The sequence below is a fragment of the Schistocerca gregaria genome, chromosome 8 (assembly GCF_023897955.1).
Source record: "Schistocerca gregaria isolate iqSchGreg1 chromosome 8, iqSchGreg1.2, whole genome shotgun sequence".
NCBI classification, from domain to species: domain Eukaryota; kingdom Metazoa; phylum Arthropoda; class Insecta; order Orthoptera; family Acrididae; genus Schistocerca; species Schistocerca gregaria.
The window spans coordinates 94,346,501-94,371,093 of NC_064927.1; the positions used below are offsets into that span (position 1 = coordinate 94,346,501).

The following is a 24,593-nucleotide window of genomic DNA, read 5'->3' on the forward strand; positions in this document are numbered from 1 at the left end:
AGAAAGTTTGCCGAGATGGCGGATGTTGTTTACGTCTGCGTTTCGCCGCATACGTTTAGTGATAATTGTTTTATTACAATTTATCTCAATGTATCGTGAGTTTCTATTACTACGAAAACTACGATCAAGTATAAAAACAAAATAGCACTGACAATTACCAAATGACACACACAGTGGGTACACTTACTACAAACCACACCACAAGTTGGAAAACGGGGCCAAATATCTAATAGTTTACTGTCGAGTTGAGATCTTCACAAATGTTTTATTCATATCTTACAGAAACTAGCAGTACGGCAATAAGCAGCCTTTTAAACACGCCGTTAACGGCAATCAAGTAATTTATAGCAACACAACAATTTAAAAAAATCTTTTTAAAAAACACAGAAGCTAGCAGTACGGCAATAAACAACCTTTTAAAAAACGCCGCTAACGGCAATCAAAGTAATTTATAGCAATACAACAATTAGAAAAATTTAAAGAACATTAGTAAACAGGTTACTAAGGTAAATACAGAACTTTGTTGATAAAGTACGGTGAGGTAGTGAAGCTACCAACACCGCCATTAAAAAAATTAAACAGGTCTCAGCAAACACACCATTAATGGCAATAAAAGGAATTTACAAACTTGGAGGAATTTAAAAACAATTTAAACAATCGTCTCCTGGTATATCATTAGAACATAACAATATGCCGGACCCTTGTAAGGCGGCCACAAAACACCCACTCAGGGATGTTCAGGCTAGACAGAATACTGACCAATTTAAATACGCCCGTAAACACAATTGCCACTCTCAGGCTGGTCACTGCACCGACTTTCAGCCAGCGAAAACTTGTTATAAGATAGCTTAACTTGCTGACAGAATTAGAGCTAACCTCGTGCAAGGAAACATTACACCACACAGTCCTGAATGAGCGACCACATGAATTTACTCATAACCCACGACAGAATAGCGAAGCAATTAAACTGCCAAAACTACACCTCCCATCGGACAGTAACGAGAGGAGGGGGAAACATCACTAGCTTCCATTACACCGGTGCCAGGGACAGGAAACCCGGTCGCCGGAGGTCACAAGGCAGAAGAGACGCTGGTTACACAAAATTATAACTTAACGAATAAACCTTCCACGAGCTTAACTTGCAATTATGCTCGAAGAAGCAGTACACGACCTCCGATGGCAAGGATCCACACATCCGACCGCGCACGCGTCGCCAGCGTACCCAACACGCCACGGTCACGCAACAACACGCTCTGTCACTGGAGTTCACGTCTTCTCTGCAACGTTGACAGGTAGTGACCGCTTTTTCAGGTTAAACTCCAGTGTTGAAACAGAGGATTTAAAGAAGCTCGTTAACGTCCAACAAGGCGAAAAGAACAGCAACTACTCGTGGGGCGATTCTGTATACAACCAACACGCGGGGAGCTCTTCCGTCAACTCGACCCGTTCGTTACACACAACCGACATACATCACGTGGCGACTCGGTACAACCGACCACGCCTGCTTCGCGCTGGAGAGCCACACTGCCCTCCCGTGTCCACCACACTCACTCTGCGCACAGCGCCCCTACTTTCGCGCCACCACACAAGGTTACAACCGGACAAAGATCACACTTCCTCCATAGCAGTTTCCCGGAAGCAAAACGCAGATATCGATAGCAGAGGGAAAAGACAACCAAGCTGGCACTTAATGACAGACAACATATCAAACGAACATGTCAGGAGAAGAAAAGGAAAACCATTGCAATCTAAACACAAGGTGTAGCACGAGTCGATACGCGGCTCACCGAAGTCATAGAGGTAGCACGTCTTTCCCATCCATATATTGCGCATGGAGAGGTTATGAACAAAATCAGTATTTTATGCATACTGTGACACACAATCGGAAGGAAGGAAACAAAAAGAAATCCAAGTTCTCTGGTTCTTCCATGGACGAGGTGGGCTATATGATCCCACGTTGCTGCATTTTAGTGACCTGTCGTTAGAGGACAACGCAGAAGAGAGTAAATTTTCGCATACTGGTGTCTTCTGTTTCAGTGTGAAGGTGAAGTAAAGCTAAACAAGTTATTAAACGTTTCACTGCCCATTCGCAAAAAGTTGAAGATGTAGTTGGTTCTGGTGGAGTTGGTTCTCAGTAAAACATTTCCATCAACAGGTTTCCAGTTGTATATTTCTCATTTTAAACCATTCGCTGGATCAGCGTCTTGTTTCCCTCTTCACTAAACACAGTGCCAGAGGCAACGTTAGAGATGCTTTATCTGCAATTGTAGCCATTCTCCCTGGTGCTGAAATACCGCATACACCAAAAGTGTCTGCTTCAACTGACGAGCTTTCTTAGTACGAGTACGGACTTGTCTGACACATCCGTGGCTAGATGAGGCCGAACTTGAAAGGCAGTTTGCTCTTTTAGGAGCATTGTCAATTCGAAGAAAGTTGATGTAATTATATGGTTCTGAGAGTTCAGCATATTTTCATGGGAAAAATCTATTTTCAGCCTTTCACTGGTCCACAGTCTTGTTTTTTTCTTCCTCTTCTTTAACCACAGTGCCGAAGTCAACACCTGGACTGCATTGTCTCCATTTGTGGTCGTTTTGACTACTCTCAAAACACAAACGAACACGAATAGCATCTGCTGCAAAGTCACGCCAAACTGACAGATTGTTTGGACACGCTTTTATCGTGCAATCTGCATTCTGTCTTGGCAGTTGCAACAGCAGTAGAAGTTGGAGGTACAAAATCAGAACCTATGGACTGGGACGCACGGGAGCATTTTTTGCTCTTCATCAGTTTGGTACTCTCTGGTCGTTTTCGCAGAATTCTTTACGCTAGGAACGAATTTTTACTGTGTGATAGTTCGTTGCGAGTACTTTCTGTAAGTCTATCTGTGAGGGCTGAGAAACCACCCTCCGCGAGATTTTTCTGCCGTGGTACTGTCGAAGGAAGAGGTTGCGATGGAAGACGGTCGGGCGGCAGCTGCACTTTCAACTGTCCCAGTGCCAAAGAGAAAACGTAAAGAGTCGTGTTTGTGTTAGACAAGAGAATGGATTAGGTGGTGCGATGATTTCGGAGAATGCAAGAATATCACTGTAAGGGTCGTGATGGAAAATCCACAACAATATCGAAATTTTAAGAGAATTACTGCGTTGGCGATGGAAGAAATACTCTTTGTAATTGGACCCAATATTGCCAATGTAGATAATATTATACGACAATCTATTACTGTTAAAGACAGACTGCTTATGACACTAATATTTATAGCATCAGCCACGTTCTTTCTCTGTAATATTGGGCAAGGTAACAATTACGATGAAATAACGTTGTAATATATTCATCTCGATACACACGAACGTTCAAAAGCCAAACACCGCGGATATATGATAAATGAAGCATTTCCAGACTTACATTCATTTGAACGCTTTCACTCGTATTGACTTAAGGAACCACTCGTAACATTTGTTCTTCACCAACCAACATAATAACATAACGAATATATATCACTTCATACAAAATTAATGATACAGCTGTATTACGTGTAGCTAAAATTCCGGTTTTCCGAGTTCCCAAGCGATTACTTTCAAACGTAAATTCACGTTCGATTGATCTATGTTCTAAAAATACTTTGCTCGATTGCTTTAATCATGGATATTCAAGTTTCTTCTCCAGAGGTGTTAAAACTGCAATAATTTCGGCCAACAAACTTTGCTTGTTATCCCAGTTTCTGTAGTTCAGTAGCTGTACATCCTGTAAGGCTGGCCATTCCTCGTACAAACTAATTATATGCGCACCTTGTTCCTGAGTCTACTTCCTGGCCCACGGCCGTCACTGGATGCGGATGTGGAGGGGCATGTGGTGAGCACACCGCTCTGCCGGCCGTATGGCAGTTTACGAGACACGAGCCGCTGCTTCTGAGTCAATGTATCACAAGGGCTGAGTGCTCCCCGCTTGCCAACAGTGCTCGGGAGACCGGATGGTCACCCATCCAAGTGCTAGCCCAGCCCGACAGCGCTTAACTTCGGTGGTCTGACGGGAGCCGGTGTTACCATTGCAGCAAAGCCGTTTTCGACTAGGTATACTAAGGATAGAAACACTCCCCAGTTGAGGTGACTAAAGCTGCCGTTCAGCGTCTCCCAGCCATTCGTGCTGTGCAACTTTGTTTCATTTTATTAACATTCGTAGCCGCATCGATACGTGGCCTCCTCCACATTCGTTACACATGCTCAAATATAAAAAGTATTTTTAAAGGTTTTAAAAATCGTATCGTGTTACTCGGTTGATCCCAAAATGTAAGTTCCACGTTATTGTGATCAGCCATTTAATGTGTATTACACTTCGAAGTGATACAGATTCGTGAGACTATTTTTGATGATAGTCACCATCTGCCGGTAAAAAACGCTCGGAAAGTGGAACCGATCGCTCGGCAATAGAAACTTCCTCCTCGGTTACGGAGCCGTGGGGGAACCTCTGTGTCAGCATTCTCGTCACAGGACAATCTCTTTTATCCGACACGTTCGTTCAGGCCGTGGAAAAAATGGAAATAGAAAAGGCTGAAGCAAAGTTCGCACTTTGCGTACCGTGTGGCTCTTTGCTTTGTCGTGTGGGATAACAGTGCCTCTGCTTAACTTACCACGCCTTCCGTTCCTTTTGGCGTTGCGTGGCTGCCCAGCACGAATCGGCGTTAACGGTTACTCCCTTTGCGTGTTGTGCTGCCTGGTGCCTGTGTGCTTTGTAGTGTCACCCTGGTGCCGTCCCTTTTATATTAAGGGTGTTCGGGAGTTCCCGTTACAAACTTCTAAGAATTGCACAGGGGAGTGAATGCATAATATTTATAGAACGCATGTTCGGAAACGTACTCTTTCCGTTCTACGACTGTTCTGACGTCTAACTCATTCACCTCCGCTTGAGGAATTGAATTACGCGTGATGCAATATAGTTACCAGGTTAACAATTCGAAAGGAGACATAACGAAACATCCATTTATTACTTAAGCACATTTATCTGTATTAATACTTAAAAATTACGATTTAGCATTGTTCCAAAATAAAACCGAACCCAGCGTACTAGAATAGTACTGATGCATTACAACAGCGGCTCGATGTGGCGACCACCAACGTTGTTACACACACTGTACCTAAGAAGAATGTTCCGGTAAACACTCTGCATCCCACCTGGTGTCTCTTCAGTTTCTAGTGCACTGGACAGAACTCATGCGAGCAGATCTTCCTCTGCCACTACTGGAGTGTCGTAAATTAAAATTCGCATACGACGCAACATCAGGTGACCGTCTGACGCAGTACTCGTCATGTTGCCTACCCTATTGCGTACTAGGACAAGCTGCTCTGAGACTTTTCTCTTTCCCTCAGCAGACGCGGACGTGTTACACATGTGAACTGAAACCGTCGTAGAACGGAAGGAGCACGTTTCCGGAAATGGGATTCCATTGAAAATATTATGTACTCACTACCCTCTACAGATCCTAGAAGTTTGCAACGGGAATTTCCGAACACCCTGTATACTGTTTTGCTTGGGCGAATATGCAAGATAGTGGTAGAAACGAGCACCACTACTACGAGTGATTCTGCTGCCGCTATGACAGAACGGATCGTTAGGTTATAAGCAGCAATTCAGCAGAAGGTTGGGGAATGAGAACGTTATAAGATGTAGTAAGAGGTACTGCCAGCCGAAAAGCAACAGACACTAGGCCAAAATGAAAAAGTTAACATTATATCCCCAGGGAAGAGTCTTGGGACCTCTACTGTTCCTGATCTATATAAATGACCTGGGTGACAATCTGAGCAGTTCTCTTAGACTGTTCGCAGATGATGCTGTAATTTACAGTCTAGTAAGGTCATCTGAAGACCAGTATCAGTTGCAAAGCGATTTAGAAAAGATTGCTGTATGGTGTGACAGGTGGCAGTTGACGCTAAATAACGAAAAGTGTGAGATGATCCACATGAGTTCCAAAAGAAATCCGTTGGAATTCGATTACTCGATAAATAGTACAATTCTCAAGGCTGTCAATTCAACTAAGTACCTGGGTGTTAAAATTACGAACAACTTCAGTTGGAAGGACCGCATAGATAATATTGTCGGGAAGGCGAGCCAAAGGTTGCGTTTCATTGGCAGGACACTTAGAAGATGCAACAAGTCCACTAAAGACACAGCTTACACTACACTCGTTCGTCCTCTGTTACAATATTGCTGCACGGTGTGGGATCCTTACCAGGTGGGATTGACGGAGGACATCGAAAGGGTGCAAAAAAGGGCAGCTCGTTTTGTATTATCACGTTATAGGGGATAGTGTGGCAGATATGATACACGAGTTGGGATGGAAGTCATTACAGCATAGACGTTTTTCGTCGCGGCGAGATCTATTTACGAAATTTCAGTCACCAACTTTCTCTTCCGAATGCGAAAATATTTTGTTGAGCCCAAACTACATAGGTAGGAATGATCATCAAAATAAAATAAGAGAAATCAGAGCTGGAACAGAAAGGTTTAGGTGTTCGTTTTTCCCGCTCGCTGTTTGGGAGTGGAATAGTAGAGAGATTGATTGTGGTTCGATGAACCCTCTGCCAAGCACTTAAATGTGAATTGCAGAGTAGTCATGTAGATCTAGATATCGAGTGTACCCACTCCCTCTATCGACCCTTCAATAGTAAACTGGATTTCGCCTTTTCTGGCAAGGCAATGGAGCACAAAATCACAGTTATCAAAGAAGTCCCAGGTGCATTGGAACTGGGTGGGTGGTTTGACGAAGTCTGCCTTCGTATGACCAATTTGACTTTGGTTGGAGAAGGTAGCGCATACGTGACTTGCCACGAGACCCTACGGTACGCGCACACATTCGAAGAAGTAGCTGAGGGGTTATGACAGCAGAACAATACTCAGTCCTTCGTGGAGATGTTCAATACTTTGATGCAGAAGCGTAATGAATCCGCTCAGTCTCTCCCAGACATGATCTGAAAGATCCCAAAATTCACACTTACGAGCTAACACAGAATGAGGAAGTAAATGTGGTACTACGCTGAGAAGCTGAAAATAGGGTTCTCGATGTACTCTTGCGCGGCATTCCTGCGGAAATATTGCGTAAGGTTAGGAAAGAGAATCCATCTTAGCCGCAGCCATCACGATTGTCAGCGCAGCTGAAACAGACAAATATAGCAACTAGGAGGCGTAGCGACCGCTGGTTGCTTGCCTCCGTGAGAAATGTCACAGGCGTGTGTGTGAGGGCCACATCTAACAACACTTGTCTGTAGACGAAATATTACGAAGTGGCTACTCGGTCGTATGTTCGTAAGGCACAAGAGTGTCGGAGTAGCAAACAGGGAAGTAGCAATCAGAATAGTGTGTTCATTAATCGCAAACAGAAACATGTCAGCAGTTGAAAAACTTTTCAGATTAAGTGTAGCACTGGGCGAGTTCGTGCATAGATGGAATGCTGGTTGTGTAGTTTTTGTTGGTGGCAAGGAAAATAGACGCGCCACATCTCTGGGGTTGAAAGAGACTGTAGCCCCCGCGTCACAGGTTATGTGGAGCCGGTAATAATGATACAAGATCATTGGGGACAACACTACTCAAGTGTAGCGCTGGAGCTAAGACTTTCACCTAGCACATGGACGTGCTGCCACAGATTTGCGAAGAGTATTATGCAATTCTCGGACTTGGTTTCGTAACTAAACACAGCGCTAAAATCGACAGTTCGCAGTCTAAAGTTGAGCTTGGAGACCATTTGCGCTGGGTGATACCGCCGCAAGTGAAGCAATGGCATAGCACATACCATTCATGAAGATGGTGCCCTCTGCTCTGTGTACACACAAGCTGCACATGGGTTCCTATGATAACATACTGTCAGAATAGGATCATTAGCTGGCCGAAGTGGCCGTGCGGCTCTAGACGCTGCAGTCTGGAACCGCTAGACCGCTACGGTCGCAGGTTCGAATCTTGCCTCTGGCATGGATGTGTGAGATGTCCTTAGGTTAGTTAGGTATAACTAGTTCTAAGTTCCAGGGGACTAATGACCTCAGAAGTTGAGTCCCATAATGCTCAGAGCCATTTGAACCATTTTTTAGGATCATTAGTTTCAGTTTCTGTAGGTAAGAACTTTCCACAGGGGATTGATCCACTTGAAACAGAGAACATTCGGATGCAACACACTGTTTCGTATGCGGAAGCATAACGTGCATTGCTAACGTGAGTAGGGAATGTATGGTTCTAGTTAGCCAAGACAGTTACAGTATGGACGTTGCGAGTCTACCGAAGATATAGGTAGGTCTACCGAAGATATAGGTAGGTCATGCACTGACCACGCTACAGGCATAATGTCGAGGATTCTCCATTACAATACGAAGTGCTGTATCTACAGGACAGTGACTGGAGAGCTGTGGAAGTACTGCTGTTACTTGCAACTCGAGTTACTCAACCCTGCATAGCCACAGGGAGTAATGCTCCAAGTTATAGGAACTCGTATCGCATACCAAAGCAATTCCAACCACAAATGGAAGAATTCATCGACCGATAGCCGCCAGAAGCCGTCATAGAACCCAGTGATAGTAGCTAGCCGCCACATGTAGTCCTGGTTCTGAAAAATCAGCAGGTGGCGCCAAGAAATATGCCTTTTTTTATAACTATAGATACCTGAAAGTTCGAAACATCACTGACACCTATCCGCCACCTAATATGATGGAAGTGCTTGATAATTTAAGTAGATACAAGTATTTCACGACGACTCATTTGCAAGGCGGTTACCACTTGACGGAGCTAGTCCCAAAAGACAGCCGTAAAACAGTTTCTGCGGTCCGATGGTGGCGTTTTCAATATTGCAGGCTGGCATCTGGGCTTAAAAATACACCAGACACATGTCGGAGATTGTTATATTGTATTTTACGTGGCCGAAAACCTAGAAAACGCATGGTATAACTTTATGATGATACAGTTTTATCAGAAGATATTAATGAACATGCAAAATGGTTGGAAGAAGTATTGAGTAGAATACCAACAGTGAATCTTACGCTTAGTGTTGATGAATGTGATTTGTACACATTCAGGTTAAGTACTTGGGCCATGTTGCTAATGGAGGGGATGTATGAATCGATCCTTGTTTGGTTCGAATCCTGCCTCGGGCATGGATGTGTGTGACGTCCTTAGGTTAGTTAGGTGTAAGTAGTTCTAACTTATAGGGGACTGTGACCTCAGCAGTTGAGTCCCATAGTACACAGAGCCATTTGAACCATTTGAACCTTGTTTGATGGCAGCAGTTTCAAGGCCTCAAACAACGAAGAAGTTACAGTCATGTCTTGGCCTCTTATCCATTACCCTAAATTCGTCAAAAATGTTGCACAAATCGCTCAACCACTAATCATTTGCTTAAAAGCGGTTTTAAATTTGAATGGTCGCTAGAATATGAATCTGCCTTTCAGGCATTGAAGAAGACGTTGATCGAAGACCTGATCCTGGTTTCCCCCGATTTTGACAAGGAATTCATCCTTTGCTGTGGTGCTACAAATAGTGCTCTTGGATGCTTTCTCAGTCAGAACATAGATAGTAAAGAGCATCCGGTAGCATATGCGTCTTAGCAGCTTAAAAGAGCAGAATGCTACAAGAGCCATGACAATATGACAATGTACCTAGTACTCTCGAGTGCACAGCAGGTTTACAAATAAGGCTAGTCCTGTTGAATTCCATTGGTCATTATGTGGTGTCGCCGCCAGACACCACACTTGCTAGGTGGTAGCCTTTAAATCGGTCGCGGTCCGTTAGTAGACGTCGGACCCGCGTGTCGCCACTGTCAGTGATTGCAGACCGAGCGCCGCCACACGGCAGGTCTAGTCTAGAGAGACTTCCTAGCCCTCGTCCCAGTCGTACAGCCGACTTTCCTAGCGATGGTTCTCTGTCTACATACACTACAGTTTAGTACAGCCTTCAGCTTCGTCATTTTCTACGACCTAGCAAGGCACCATATTCAGTTACTATAATTACTTTCTTCAAGAATGTATTCTGAACAGATAATATTGTGAACCGTCAAGAGCGACGTTCATCATTAATGGAGTAAAGTTAAATATCAAACTAATTACGTCCGCTTCCTGAATTCTCATTCCCTGTCATATTACAGACCTCACGTCAGTATAGTTCTTCCCACCTCACGCCAGCCTGCGTGAGCTGAAACGTGTGCCAACACAAAACCTCCCACGCACGATAAAAACAAGGTGGTGGCGAGGGCCTGCTCGCTGCTTGTGGAACGTCGAAATGCGCTGGCGGCTGCGTTGCGACTGGAAGCCGCGCTCTGCTCTCGCCTCTCCCTCTGCTTACCTCTGGCGACTCCATCGGCTTTGCTGAACGGCCCTGCTATACGTGGACCGAGAAGGTGGTGATAATGTTTTGGCACACAGATGCCCATTGCTTACTCCTGCAGTTGCTCTCGAGAAGAGAACGTAGGACAAATTAGAGGGATGGAAGCCCATGCTGAGACCGTTCTACTCACTCACCATTCGCGGCTGGAGAAGGGTAGGGCGGGAGAAGGTACCCCATGCTGGCAGAGCCCAGCACACTGCAGAGGCCCACCCAGTGCGCAGAGCCGCAGGGCCGCGCGCCAGTCGCCGCCCCGCTTGGCAGGCGCCCCTATATAGGCAAGCCCGCTCGGCTCGGACCCTCACACCTCTCCCGCCGCCATGGGCTTTGGTCCCGAGACACAGCAGCCGCAATACGAGGGAGGTGAGTGCGCTCGTGCTCTGCCTCGTCTCGCTGGCACAGCCTTTAGGCCCCCGTAAACGATCAAACATTTTGTCAAAGCTAACTGTGCTTGCCAAATATTGTACGGTGCAGTTTGGCGTGTTTTTCAAGCTTTTATAGGCCCACCGTGTTCAGTAAAAAGGTGTGGATCCTCCTGTGGTGTCACCGCCAGACACCACACTTGCTAGGTGGTAGCCTTTAAATCTGCCGCGGTCTGTCACTATACGTCGGACCCGCGTGTCGCCACTATCAGTGATTGCAGACCGAGCGCCGCCACACGGCAGGTCTAGTCTAGAGAGACTCCCTAGCACTCATCCCAGTTGTACAGCCGAATTTGCTAGCGATGGTTCAGTGCCTGTATACGCTCTCATTTGCAGAGACGACAGTTTAGCATAGCCTTCAGCTACGTCATTTGCTACGACCTAGCAAGACGCCATATTCAGTTACTATGTGTCGTGAACAGATAATATTGTGCTGGCCGGAGTGACTGTGAGGTTCTAGGCGCTACAGTCTGTAACCGCGTGACCGCTACGGTCGCAGGTTCGAATCCTGCCTCGGGAATGAATGTGTGTGATGTCCTTAGGTTAGTTAGGTTTAAGTAGTTCTAAGTTCTAGGGGACTGATGACCACAGCAGTTAAGTCCCATAGTGCTCAGAGCCATTCGAACCATTTGAGATAATATTGTGAATCATGTACCATCAAGAGCGACGTTCAGCATTAATGGATTAACGTTAAGTATCCAACTAATTACGTCCGCTTTCTGAATTCTAATCCCTTGTCATGTTCCAGACCTCTTGTCAGTATAGTTCTTCCCTCCTCACGCAGCCTGCGTGAGATAAAACGCGTGCATTTCGGTCTCCTCTAGTAACACGGTGTTGGCTCTTCTGCCAACACAACACATTACATACTACTTGCTAATGTACTTGCAGTGTTCTAATTACTTAACTCAGAAAGTTTATTCATTGTGAAATATTATTAACTGAAGAGGTTAAAACAGTATGACCTTACATTTTAAGTGAGCGGCAGGAAATATATTTCAGCATAATATCGCCTGCTATTTGAAGGACCGAGCGAGATGGCTCAGTAGGTAGCACACTGGATTCGCATTCGGGAGGACGACGGTTCAAACACGCGTTCGGCCATCCTAATTACGGTTTTCCGTGATTTTCCTAAACTGCTTCAGACAAATGCTGGAATGTTTCCTTTGGAAGGGGACGGCCGACTTCATTCCCTAACAGATGGGACCGATGACCTCGCAGTTTGGTTACCTCTCTCAAACCAACCAACCATTTGAAAGTACCGGGTGATCAAAAAGTCAGCATAAATTTGAAAACTGAATAAATCACGGAATAATGTAGATAGAGAGGTAAGAATTGACACACATGCGCATGACACTACTTTGACCCTGTCCACCGGCTCTCGCAATGTCCCGTGTACTCATGTGTGGGTGCATGGCAACAGCAGCTAACACATCAACTGCACCCGCTTCTCCTGTGACGGGCCTGTTACGGACTCGTTTGCGTGCTACGACCATACCTGTTGCATACAGTTGGCGGGTACCGTTCTGCATACACCCTGCAGGCTTCAGCTGCATTTCGTCGACACTCGCCATAGATGAGTATCATCTCCGCCTTTTCAGAGTTCGATTACACCATGGTCACAGATCCTACAACTCTACACTATCACAGACGTCTGGTAACACGGTGTACTACAGTTGGTCTGCGTGCGGAGACGAATGCAGAATAACAATAGCAGCAAGCGCTACATGCGGACACCGCGACAGCTAGACCAAACCACAACAGTACACTACAGCCACACTCGTAAAAACAGTCGTCAATGTAAACATGTCCCTGCAGATGATACTCGCCGACCGTGGCTCGTGTTGGTTACAACACGCAACTGAACGTCGGAGGTTTCAAGCGTCAACTTTAGGTTACAATATCTCCGGATGTAATTAACATTTTACAAAGCAACAAACGGCACTGATTACGTATTTGTTTATACTTTCAGATGTGCTAACAAAACTAACGGGGTTCCATTAAAAAAACGTAGGTTTGTGTTAAAAAACATACTTCCGTGTATTTTTGTATGGTTTGTATTAAAGAATTGCACTAGCCCCTCTCCTCACGTTCGGTATGTGTAATCGGTTCGTTAGTATTTGATGTGGTTTACGAAATATATCCAGCGGTAACATTTGACTCACCCTGTATATCTCCAGCTTTACCGTAAGTTACCTAAGACTGCATGAAACTAATTATCTTCTAAATTAATTATCATTAAAGCCTTAGACCATTGCTTACTTCAATTAGAAGCTAAGTTAAAATTACTGTTAGGTACTGAAATTTGGCATTATAATTTTCTTAATATATTTTTATGGTCCATTTGACGTGCAGCATTTGTTAATTAACTTACTAATTATGAAGTTAAATACTTTGAGGATCGTAAAATATTTCATTTAAGTTGCTGCCTTCGATAATGAGTAGTGTAAAATGTATTGTTCGCCGGCCGCGGTTGTCTCGCGGTTCTAGGCGCGCAGTCCGGAACCGTGCGACTGCTATGGTCGCAGGTTTGAATCCTGCCTTGGGCATGGATGTTTGTGATGTCTTTAGGTTAGTTAGGTTTAAGTAGTTCTAGGGGACTGATAACCACAGCAGTTGGGTCCCATAGTGCTCAGAGCCAAAATGTATTGTTCGTTGACGAGACTACATATTGACGTAGCACGTGTGAGATGAGGCAGTTAGCGGCTGAGGGTGGAGCGAGCAGCACATGTGTCTCTTGTCCTGAGCAGTGTGCCGCAGTCCGGTAGCTAACATTCTGAAATATTTGCATATGCTGCGTACAGTTTGTTTTCTTCGCTAGTGGGTTTAATTCGTGACTTCTGAGACAGTAATTAGTATTTAATTCCGACTGAGATCTTACTAGAGGAATGCAGTCATTACTGAGTCCTATGAACAATGACTTATGAACAGGGCAGTGTTGACAGATTTACTGATTATTTTTATGCACTGTCTTAATTGTTTGGAGTTCCTTAAGTGTGCATATGGACAGTGACGTGGTGAGCTGATAAATTAATTGTTTTCCACCACTGTACTGAGTTGTGTGATTACTGAACTAGGACACTTTAACAGTCTATGAACTAGCGTATAGTAGGTAACAATATGATTTTCTTTAATTCGAACTATATATGAGACCTGAAACATGCCATATCAGTGATTACATTACTAGAAGATTGAACTAAAGTGGTTAGCTCTACCTCTGGTGTCAACCACTAACATCTTTCAGCCATTTAATAATTTTTTCATAATGTGGGGCCACAGTCATAATATATTTCGTTAAAGTCAGTAGCGCCATTAGACTGTTTTTTATTTGCAGTGTTACATTTACACGATCATGATTTCGGCCTTAAAGTGACATTATGAAGGAGCTCCTGTGAACGGGAACGCGTTATGCAGATCTTGGTGCCTCTCGCGTCCATCTAGGAAAGATAACCTGAAGATGCCTAAATAAGGCGAAACGCGTCGTTGAAAATATAAAAAAAATTTGCAATGAAGACTGTTTTAACCAATACTGTTAAGCACTGGTTTGCTGTTATGCCACATATGGACTGGAAGAATTTCTACTAAATCTTTATGCTCCTTGTAGTTATAAGAAGCTCAACACAGCCCAGAAACGAATCGCTGGATTCTGACGTGCTACTGATGAAACAGAAGCTGCAGTGCGACTGCCGTGTCTGCTCATACGCACTCAGTGCTAGGGGAGCCAGCCGCGCGGCCTCGCCTGCGTCCACTGTGTCTACCGCTCGCCTACGCCTGTGTGTGCCCGCAGGCCCGCTGCCGTGGTGCGGCGTGCTGCAGAGCCCGCAGCACCTGCTGTTCCAGCTGGCCAACGCCTGCTTCGTCATCTCCTACGCGGCGCCCAGCAGCCCCTACGGCGTGCTCTTCATGCACTCCGCGCTCATACTCGGTAAGTGTGCCTTTAATCAGCGTCCTTCCAGTGGTGGGTGATGTAAACGGGTGGACATTCGTAAAAAACACACACTGTTTATAAGATGCATCAAATCCACAACTGAAATTAACACAAGCGTTGTTGGGTCCTTGGATTATATACATGTATCACTCGGTTTATGGAATTTAAAAATTTTATTCTCGAGAGATAATATAGGCACCTCTTTCTCAGAAACTACTCGATTCTCCCTTTTTAATCCCTTTGCATATAATAACGTTCCCTCAAGAAGTATTTTTAATATATCGAATAGTACAATTTTATTAATTTTTTAATTATAATTCCGCAAGTATAAGGTGCATTCAAATGAAACCTGGTCACTAGTGTAAAGTAGCGGTAACGATTTTATTAACTCAAAAATGTACACTACTGACGATTTAAATTGCTACACCACGAAGATGACGTGCTACAGACGCGAAATTTCACCGACAGGAAGAAGATGCTGTGATATGCAAATGATTAGCTTTTCAGAGCATTCACACAAGGTTGGCGCCGTTGGCGACACCTACAACGTGCTGACATGAGGAAAGTTTCCAACCGGAGTTGCCTGCTGAAACGTTGTTGTGGTGCTTCGTTAAGGAGAAGAAATGCGTACCATCACGTTTCCGACTTTGATAAAGGTCGGATTGTAGCCTATCGCGATTGCGGTTTATCGTATCGCGACATTGCTGCTCGCGTTGCTCGACGTCCAATGACTGTTAGCAAAATATGGAATCGGTGGGTTCAGGAGGGTAATACGGAATCCCAACGGCCTCGTTTCACCAACAGTCGAGATGACAGGCATCTTATGCGCATGGCTGTAACGGATCGTGCAGCCACGTCTCGATCCCTGAGTCAACAGATAGGGACGTTTGCAAGACAACAGCCATCTGCACGAACAGTTCGACGACGTTTGCAGCAGCATGGACTATCAGTTTGGAGACCATGGCTGCAGTGACCCCTGACGCTGCATCACAGACAGGAGCGCCTGCGATGGTGTAAACGACGAACCTGGGTGCACGAATGGCAAAACGTCATTTTTTCGGATGAATCCAGGTTTTGTTTACAGCATCATGGTGGTCCCATCCGTGTTTGGCTTCATCGCGGTGAACGCACATTGGAAGCATGTATTCGTCATCGCCATACTGGCGTATCAGTCGGCGTGATGGTATGGGGTGCCATTGGTTACACGTCTCGGTCACCTCTTGTTCGCACTGACGGCACTCTGAACAGTGGACGTTACATTTCAGATGTGTTACGGCCCGTGGCACTACTCTTCATTCGATCCCTGCGAAACCCTACGTTTCAGCAGGATAATCCACCTGTACGGCCCTTTCTGGATACAGAAAATGTTCGATGCTACCCTGGCCAGCACATTCTCCAGATCTCTCACCAATTGAAAACGTCTGGTCAATGTTGGCCGAGCAAGTGGCTCGTCACAATACACCAGTCACTACTCTTGATGAACTGTAGCATCGTGTTGAAGCTGCATGGGCAGCTGTACCTGTACACGCCATCCAAGCCCTGTTTGACTCAATGCCCAGGCGTATCAAGGCCGTTATTACGGCCAGAGGTGGTTGTTCTGGGTACTGATTTCTCAGGATCTATGCACCCAAATTCGGTGAAAGTGTAATCACATATCAGTTCTAGTATAATATATTTGGCTAATGAATACCCGTTTATCATCTCCATTTCTTGTTGCTGTAGCATTTTTAATGTCCAGTAGTGTAGTTATGCGCACTACACATACTCAAAAATATCGCCCAAACTGTGGGCACATCTGTCCCATCGCGACACCAGCCGGTCGACTCCATCCTTGAAGAAGCTACTAGCCTGCTGTCGGATCCAGGCCTGGACGCAGCCACACACTTCGTCGTCCGTTGCAAATCGATGTCCGCGAATTGTTTGTTTTAGAGGTCCAAACACGTGAAAGTCACACCGTGAAAAGTCAGGGCTGTATGTGCATGTTTCCGCGCTCCCCACCGAACCGCTGCAATGTCGTCTTCAGCGCATTGGCCGTGTGTGGGCGGACATTACCATGTAGCAGGATAACGCCATTGGACAACACGCCTCATGCATCATGACTTGATAGCTCGACTAAGATACTGTAAAATGCCTTCATAACGCTGGGCATTGATCGTGGTTCCCTGTTCCAGGAACTCGACAGGCAGTGGGCCAGAACTGACGTGCACGGCGTTTGATTTCTTTGGAGTGGTGAAGTCGCATGTTTCCACAGCTTGCACTGACGCTTGCTTTCAGGTTCAAAATGTATCGTAACCTGGGACAAAGCGCGACAGAAAGCCGTATTCCTCCTCATGATAACGTTCCAGGTGACTCAAAGACGGCGCCATTCGAGTATTGCGCTGTTCGGCGGTGAGTTGGTGGGGAACCCACTGCGCACAGATTTTTCGAAAGTTCAAGTGTCGATGCATTATGGTGTGGTCGGTGCCCACGCTAATACCCAGTAACCTAAGGATCTCGTCCACTTCAACCTGGAACCGTGCGACTGCTATGGTCGCAGGTTTGAATCCTGCCTCGGGCACCGCTAGGCCACAGCGGCCGGCTGTATTGGATGATAACTTGTGTGATCACCTTCTCTTCGGCGTGAAACCAAACTCGTGCTGTGCAACATCAAACGGTGCTTACGCGTCAGTCTCTCTACCAAAACATGGCGCCACCATATCCTCAGTTATGTGTTGCCACCCTACTTGTAAGGCAAAGATGGACGCACCGACCAGGTTCCATTTGAATGAACCTCATACAGTATAAAATTCGTGCCAAATTCCAAGCGCTTTGCAGCATATCTTAGCTTACACTCAGAACTTCAAAATGTACTCTTGTGACAAAACTTACTGATTTTACAGAAATAAGTGTACAAAATTTCATAACTGTAGCCTTCATTTACTCCGAGGAAAAGGTACATTAACATTAAAAACATAATTTTTCGGAAACACATAGCTGAACCTAACGTTTTTTCTTACGTCACCTCTTCAGAAGGCCCCAGATTTGTATTCACGATCCTCTTTCCCCTTTGGTTTCTTGTTTTCTGCCTTCTTTACTTTACTAGGTATTCAACTGAGTTTTCAGCTGCAGAGAGGTGCTGTAAATCTATTTTTTTTGTCTTGAGTGAAATTTCTTATCTTAAAGCCCTTATAAGAAGCTCCTCTGATAACTGTGGCAAATGAAAATATGCTGTTAGGCCTTCGTTTCCAGTTAAGACTTAGTTTTTAGAGACTTTACAGACTTTCTTGGGTTTTGCCATGAACACACATTTTTTTGGAAGTTTAAGATCGGCTAGAAACCTGTAGGTAGGCTATGACAGGAGACAATTTGGAAGGCTCTCCTTGTGAAAGAAAGCGTTGTTACTCCTCTGAGCTTGTAGATATTTACAGCAGCTAATGTGACACAGATGTTCATCTGCTGACACTGTATGGAAATTTGTAGGCCATAGTGCACTTTTCGTGTCACTGACACGGGGTAGGTTTCATATCATAACCTTGCCATAATACACTTGAAGTATGCGTACCGTCCTCTTTGTGCGTCTGTTGTGTGCACCAAAGCCCTTTCCGTCTTCCAACGGAACAGATATACAGATGATCTATAAAGCCAAAGAGTTCATATGCTTGTGTTGAAGTATTGCATCAAAACGTAGGTTTGGCAGGAAGGTCACGTCACCCACTTAATTATTTTTCAGGCATTTTCGATGCGATTTCATCATTGAAACTTTGGTAACGTATAGGGGTTCTATCAATAAATAAAAAAGTAAATCGAAAATTAACTTTTTCGGTCAATTTCATCAACGTTCTCCTTTAATGAGTTGGGAGTAAGAGCTGTCTAGAAATATTCAAATTTTTATCAGTACAGAAACTGTGCACAATCTCTGACATTAAGAATAAAGAAATGTGATGCCCTTCTGCATTAAAATGATTAAAAAAGGCCTTGATGTGTTTCTGGAAAAATGCACTGATAATGGTGTTAACACACTCGTCCACCTGTTGGGTTACTCAAAGGTGTGTGACTACTAGGATGCTCATGAAATATCGGTACATCGATACAACGACATTATATGAAAAAGTTGATGTATAACGATGCTGTATCTTCCACATATATATCGATATCGAAGGCAATATCGAATAGCGATATCTTTAATCAAAATGTCCACGGGTGTACTGCCGGTCTACAGTGTCCAACGGGCACAATATTTCGGCGATCATACATGTCGCCATCATCAGTTGAAGTGACGGACTCTGCTCCTTCAGGTTGGATGAGCCAGATATCATGGTGAGTTTTGACGTCGTTTCCTTGTTTACGAGGGTACCCCTGCGAGAGTCACTAGAATTGATAAGTCAGAAGTTTGACGAGACGACCACTGAACCTTTTAGGCATGTCTTGACTTCCACGTATTTTCTTTTTAGTAGAGAATACTACGAACAAACGGAGGGAGTCGCCATGGGTAGCCCACTCTCACCGGTGGTAGCGAATTTGTACATGGAGAAATTGGAGGAGGAAGTCGTGTCGTCATCCGAATGGAAACCTACTTGCTTTTTCCATTACGTGGACGACACGTTCGTCATCTGGCCACGTGGTATGGATAAACTCCTTGATTTCGTTACACATCTAAACTCCATACACCCCAACATCAAATTCACTGTGGAGACTGAAACGGAGGGTAAATTACCTTACCTTGACGTCTTGGTCAAGAGAAGGGCTGACGGCACCCTAGGTCATGGGGTGTATCGGAAGACAACACACACTGTTCTGTATTTGCACGCAGACAGATGACACCACCCTTCACAGAGGAATGGGGTACTTAAAACTCTAATACATAGCGCGCGCTATCTCTGACACAGAGAGTCCACCCCAGGAATTGGAACATTTGGGAACTGTATTTCGAAAAAATGGGTACTCAGAGCGGCAGATTCAACGTGCTCTCCGCCCAACCACTACAGAACAACTTGTGAAGATGAACGAAATCACGAGGGAGTTTATTCCATATACAGGCACACTCTTGGGGAAAATCTCCCGTATTTTGAAGAAACCCCGGCTCGGAACTGTGTTTTGTCCTCCGAACAAAACTCTTTCACTGGTGGGGAGCACCAAAGATGACCTCGGATTCAGGGAGGCCGGCGTGTACCAGATTCCGTATCAATGTGGCAAGTCGTATATTGGTCAGACGATGTGTACCGTCGAGGATCGATGCCGTGAACAGTCGACTGATGTATCCGAGCAAGTCGGCGGTCGCTGAACATTGTTTGTCGGAAAATCACGCTATGGAGTACGAATGCACGAGGATTCTGGTACAGACGTCGAGATACTGGGACATCGTTGTTAGAGAGGCCATCGAAATTCGCACCAATGACGACCTCATAAACCGTGACTGTGGCTATAATCTTAGCAAGGCTTGGGAACCAGCGATTGGGTTAATCAAGAGTAAATTGAGCAAACGTATAGTTGTGACGACCACGGCGGACACAGCCATCACACCGACGTCATCTCAGACGCCGTCGCAATCTGTTCCACCGCGTGACCGTGGCGCGGGGCGCGGACGGCGGAAGGAGCGCACCGCGGGCGGAGGGTATTTAAATCTACACCCCCCCCCCCCCCCCCCCCCCGCCGCAGTGTGAGTTAGTCTTCCGCAGAGAGCAGACGTGCTACGCGTGCGCTGCCATGAGTCTTGCTTACCGAAGGGTGTGGCATATCGGGATACGTCAGCGTCCGGAAAGATGGTATTGAAGACTGCAGCCAGCCAGATATAGGCCGCCGGAGGAAGTTCCTTCGGGGCTTTATTAGGAATATCGTCTGCCCCTGGTGCCTTAGTGGTGTTCAGACCAGCGATGCACGTCCGAACTTCGTCCGTTGTGACGAGCGGAATCGGATCCTCATCTGCAGGAGGAGGTTGGTCCAAGTTTTGTTGGACTTCCGCTTCCACGCGCTGAACGTGAGCTTCATCAATCGGGTCGTTCACGGGGACGAAGTTGGCTTCAAAGACATCGACGATGGCGTTGGCCTTGTCCTCGGGTGTGCAGACGATTCCTGCCGGGGCTCCCAACGGAGGAATGGTCGTCCGGCGGAGCTCGCTTCGTCGGCGGCCCCATCCGGCCCCCCAACCATGACGACCCGGCAAAGGCGGAAGGGCAATGATTTATTGACGACCACAGCGAGGGCCCTGGACATCACAATGGATTATGCTTCTGACGCGTCGTTCGAAGACGACGCTACTCGCCCGTCGACGTCCCAGTTTCGGCGGAAACGAAGCGATCCCGGACCTGGACTGCTCCAGGTGGCGCCCACCGAAGACGGCTTTGTTCGTCCGCCGAAAAAGAAGCAGGCGAAGAACCAGGCACCGGCAGAGCCACCTGTAGTGCCTGTAAGCAACAGATTTGACGTCATCGAAGATGGCGGGGCGGCGCCACAGGATACTGCGGCACCACAGCAGTCACAACACCGCCACCATCAACAGCAGCAGCAGCAACAACAACAGCAGCAGCATAAAATTCCACCGATCGTACTGCAATATCCTGACACCTATTTGAAATTGTACGATTGGATGACGCAAAATCTGAAGCAGCCTTTCTTTGCGAAGCAGGCTGGAGGCGATAAGTTAAAACTCACTGTCACAGCCACTGAAGACTACGTAAATGTTATGGACATGGTGGGATCCGAGGGAATACCGTGCTACACGTTTCCCACTGTTCGACCGCCCACTCTGAAGGTGGTATTTCGAGGAATTGTAGATTCTCGCCCCAACGACAGACTCAAGGACAAATTGTTTGCACTGGGATTTGTGGCGACGGTTGAGGACTACCATCGGATACCTGGCACGCAGCAGAAATCAGGCCTACGTGTGGTGGTTCTCCCAGACACGCAAGAAAATCGTGATGTGTTTAAAATCAACAGAATTTGTGCACTCTCCGTTTCTGTCCAGAAGCTAAGGAAATCAGTAGGAGTGACTCAGTGCTTCCGCTGTCAGGGCTGTAACCACGTGGCGCGGCTCTGCACAATGCCATTTGTATGCGTGAAGTGTGGCGGCCCTCATGACAGCCGCCAGTGTCCCGTCCGCAAAGAAGAACCAGCAAAATGCGGACTGTGTGGCGGCAAACACCCGGCCAGCTATCGTTCCTGCCAGAAACACAAAGATGCTAGTCGGCGACAGAGGGGTCTACCGCCTCTCAATGCCGAGAATAGACGAGCTGGGACCCACGTCGTCAGAAGCACACCTGCCAGCAGAAGATACACCGATGCACCGCTACAGGAGCGAGCTCCGCAAAGGTGCGCAGCTTACGTCCTCCAGTCTCCGACAGCAGCGGATGTCTTGCGGGGCAACGCCTCTACAGCAGCACCCCCACCAGCGGCATTTGAGATTGATTCGGCGTCTTTTCCGCCTCTTCGCGGCCGGCGCAATGAGGACTTCGGACGTCCCCAACCGACAAATGCGGCAGATGACGTCAACCAACTTCCGGCGCTCATGCAGACCATGATGACAGCCGTCACCGAGATGAGCCGAGCAATTCAAGCACTCCCGGCAGTTCTCGCCACGACAGTTGAAGCGGCCATTCGTAGTTCGCTTCACGCCACCAGCGACGTCACACCTGCTCAACATGCCTAGGCCCAGACCTCTGTATGGCCGCCTATAACGCCGATGGCATTTACCACGACCTACTGGAGGTTCGCCAATTCCTGGAAGATGAGCATGTGACATCTGCATGGTCAGTGAAACGCATCTGAAGCCTGACCTGAGGACTAATATAGCAAATTATCACTGCTACAGGAACGATCGCCCTGCTCAAGGACGCGGTACAGCCATTTACATCAAGAGGACGATCTCGCACTATGTTGTACTGGCGCCTCCTTTTCGAAAGATGGAAGCAACGGCAGTGGCCGTCGAGACTTCGATCGGCACCGTTACATTTGTGGGCCGTCTAACGCCCACCTAAACCACACGTAGACGTCGAAGACGCGAAGTCATTGTTGCGCCTTCCTGGGAAGCTGTTCCTCGCTGGGGACTTTAACGCGAAGCATGCAGCGTGGAACTCACTCACCACGACTTATGACGGAAACGTCCTCGAGCAAGCCGACGCGCATGCCTGTGGTCCAGATGAACCGGAATGCTACCCTTCCAGAGGCAATCCAGAAGTCCTGGACATCGCAATCACAAAGGGATTGCACCAGTTCATGACGGCAGAAGTGCGTCATGCTCTCAACTCAAACCATCTGCCTGTTACATTCCGGTTGAACGTCCATTATCCCCTGCAGACGCCACGGTGGAATCTACGACGTACTAACTGGGATGGCTACCGGGATCGGCTCACCCGTTTGCTGGAATCTAGTCAACCGGCTGCACCCGTCTATAACACCGCGGCGGAGTTCAGAGCTGCTGTTACCACAGCCCTCCGACAGTCCACGTCACAAGCCCGACAGCAACCGCCACCTCGACCGGGATTACCACAAGACATCCTGGATCTCATACGCCTCCGCAATCGACTCTGTAAAGACTGGCGAGTAACCAGAGATGCAGACCTCAAGAGGCGCGTCAACCAACTTCGGCGCGACATCATGGCTGCCCTCATTGCCCACAGGAACCAGTAGTGGGCCACGAAACTCGAGGCCTTTACACCTGATGCCACTCACTGGGACAAGGTTCGATTCTTCACGAAACGTCGGACGACCATTCCTCCGTTGGGAGCCCCGGCAGGAATCGTCTACACACCCAAGGACAAGGCCAACGCCATTGCTGATGTCTTTGAAGCCAACTTCGTCCCCGTGAACGACCCGATTGATGAAGCTCACGTTCAGCGCGTGGAAGCGGAAGTCCAACAATACCTGGACCAACCTCCTCCTGCAGATGAGGATCCGATTCCGCTCGTCACAACGGACGAAGTTCGGACGCGCATCGCTGGTCTGAACACCACTAAGGCACCAGGGGCAGACGATATTCCTAACAAAGCCCCGAAGGAACTTCCTCCGGCGGCCTATATCTGGCTGGCTGCAGTCTTCAATACCATCTTCCGGACGCTGACGTATCCCGTGGAATGGAAAAGAGCCACGGTTATCCCCATTCCCAAGCTGGGAAAGAACAGAAAGGAATCGGCCAACTATCGGACGATTAGCGTGCTCCTACACATCAGCAAAGTGTTTGAAAGGCTGCTGCTCCGAAGACTCCGCACCATCATGGACCAACGGAGGATACCGCCAGAGCAATTCGGGTTCAGACAAGGCCACTCCACCGAACAACAGGTGATCCGCGTCGTTGAAGAAATTACACTTGCCTTCAAGAACAATGAATACTGGGGAGCAGTATTCCTTGATATTTCCAAGGCGTTCGACACTGTCTGGCATCAGGGGCTCCTGTGGAAACTGAAGCAACACGGTTTTCCCCGTTCCATGGTTCAGCTGCTCACATCCTATCTCCGAGGGAGAACATCCGCTGTTCGAGTTGCCAACTTCTGCTCGACTGTCCGGCACATCGGCGCTGGAGTACCTCAAGGATCCGTCCTTGGGCCGATGCTGTATTGTCTCTTCACGTCGGACATCCCCACCTCCCCCAGGGTGTGAAAAGCTATGTAAGCTGATGACACCGCCATCTAAACGCGCAGCCGATAGCCTCAGGCCATGCACCGTCGACTTCAGGAAGCCTGCTCTGATCTTGAAGGATGGTCCCGCAAGTGGAGGATCCATTTCAACGCTCAAAAGAGCCAAGCAGTTATTTTTACGAGACGACGACCGCCTCAAGTGCCGCAAGTTCGATTATTTGGGGAAGACATTGCGTGGCTGCCTTCCACAACTTATCTTGGAGTAGTGCTGAATCGCGAGTTGATCTGGCAACAGCACGTCACGGCCACTCGCAGGAAAGTGGACCAGCGCCTGGGAGCACTTTATCCGCTGCTGAA

The 24,593-nt window shown here is 47.0% G+C and overlaps 1 protein-coding gene across 1 annotated transcript in view; it reads left to right on the forward strand.

The window, feature by feature from the left end:
• Window positions 1-24,593, forward strand: part of LOC126284910 (popeye domain-containing protein 3-like) — a 193,246-nt gene that overhangs the window by 73,983 nt on the left and 94,670 nt on the right. The window contains exon 3 of the mRNA XM_049984172.1: window positions 14,551-14,688. Coding sequence (XP_049840129.1) covers window positions 14,551-14,688 — 138 coding nt within the window. The remainder of the gene's footprint in view (window positions 1-14,550; window positions 14,689-24,593) is intronic.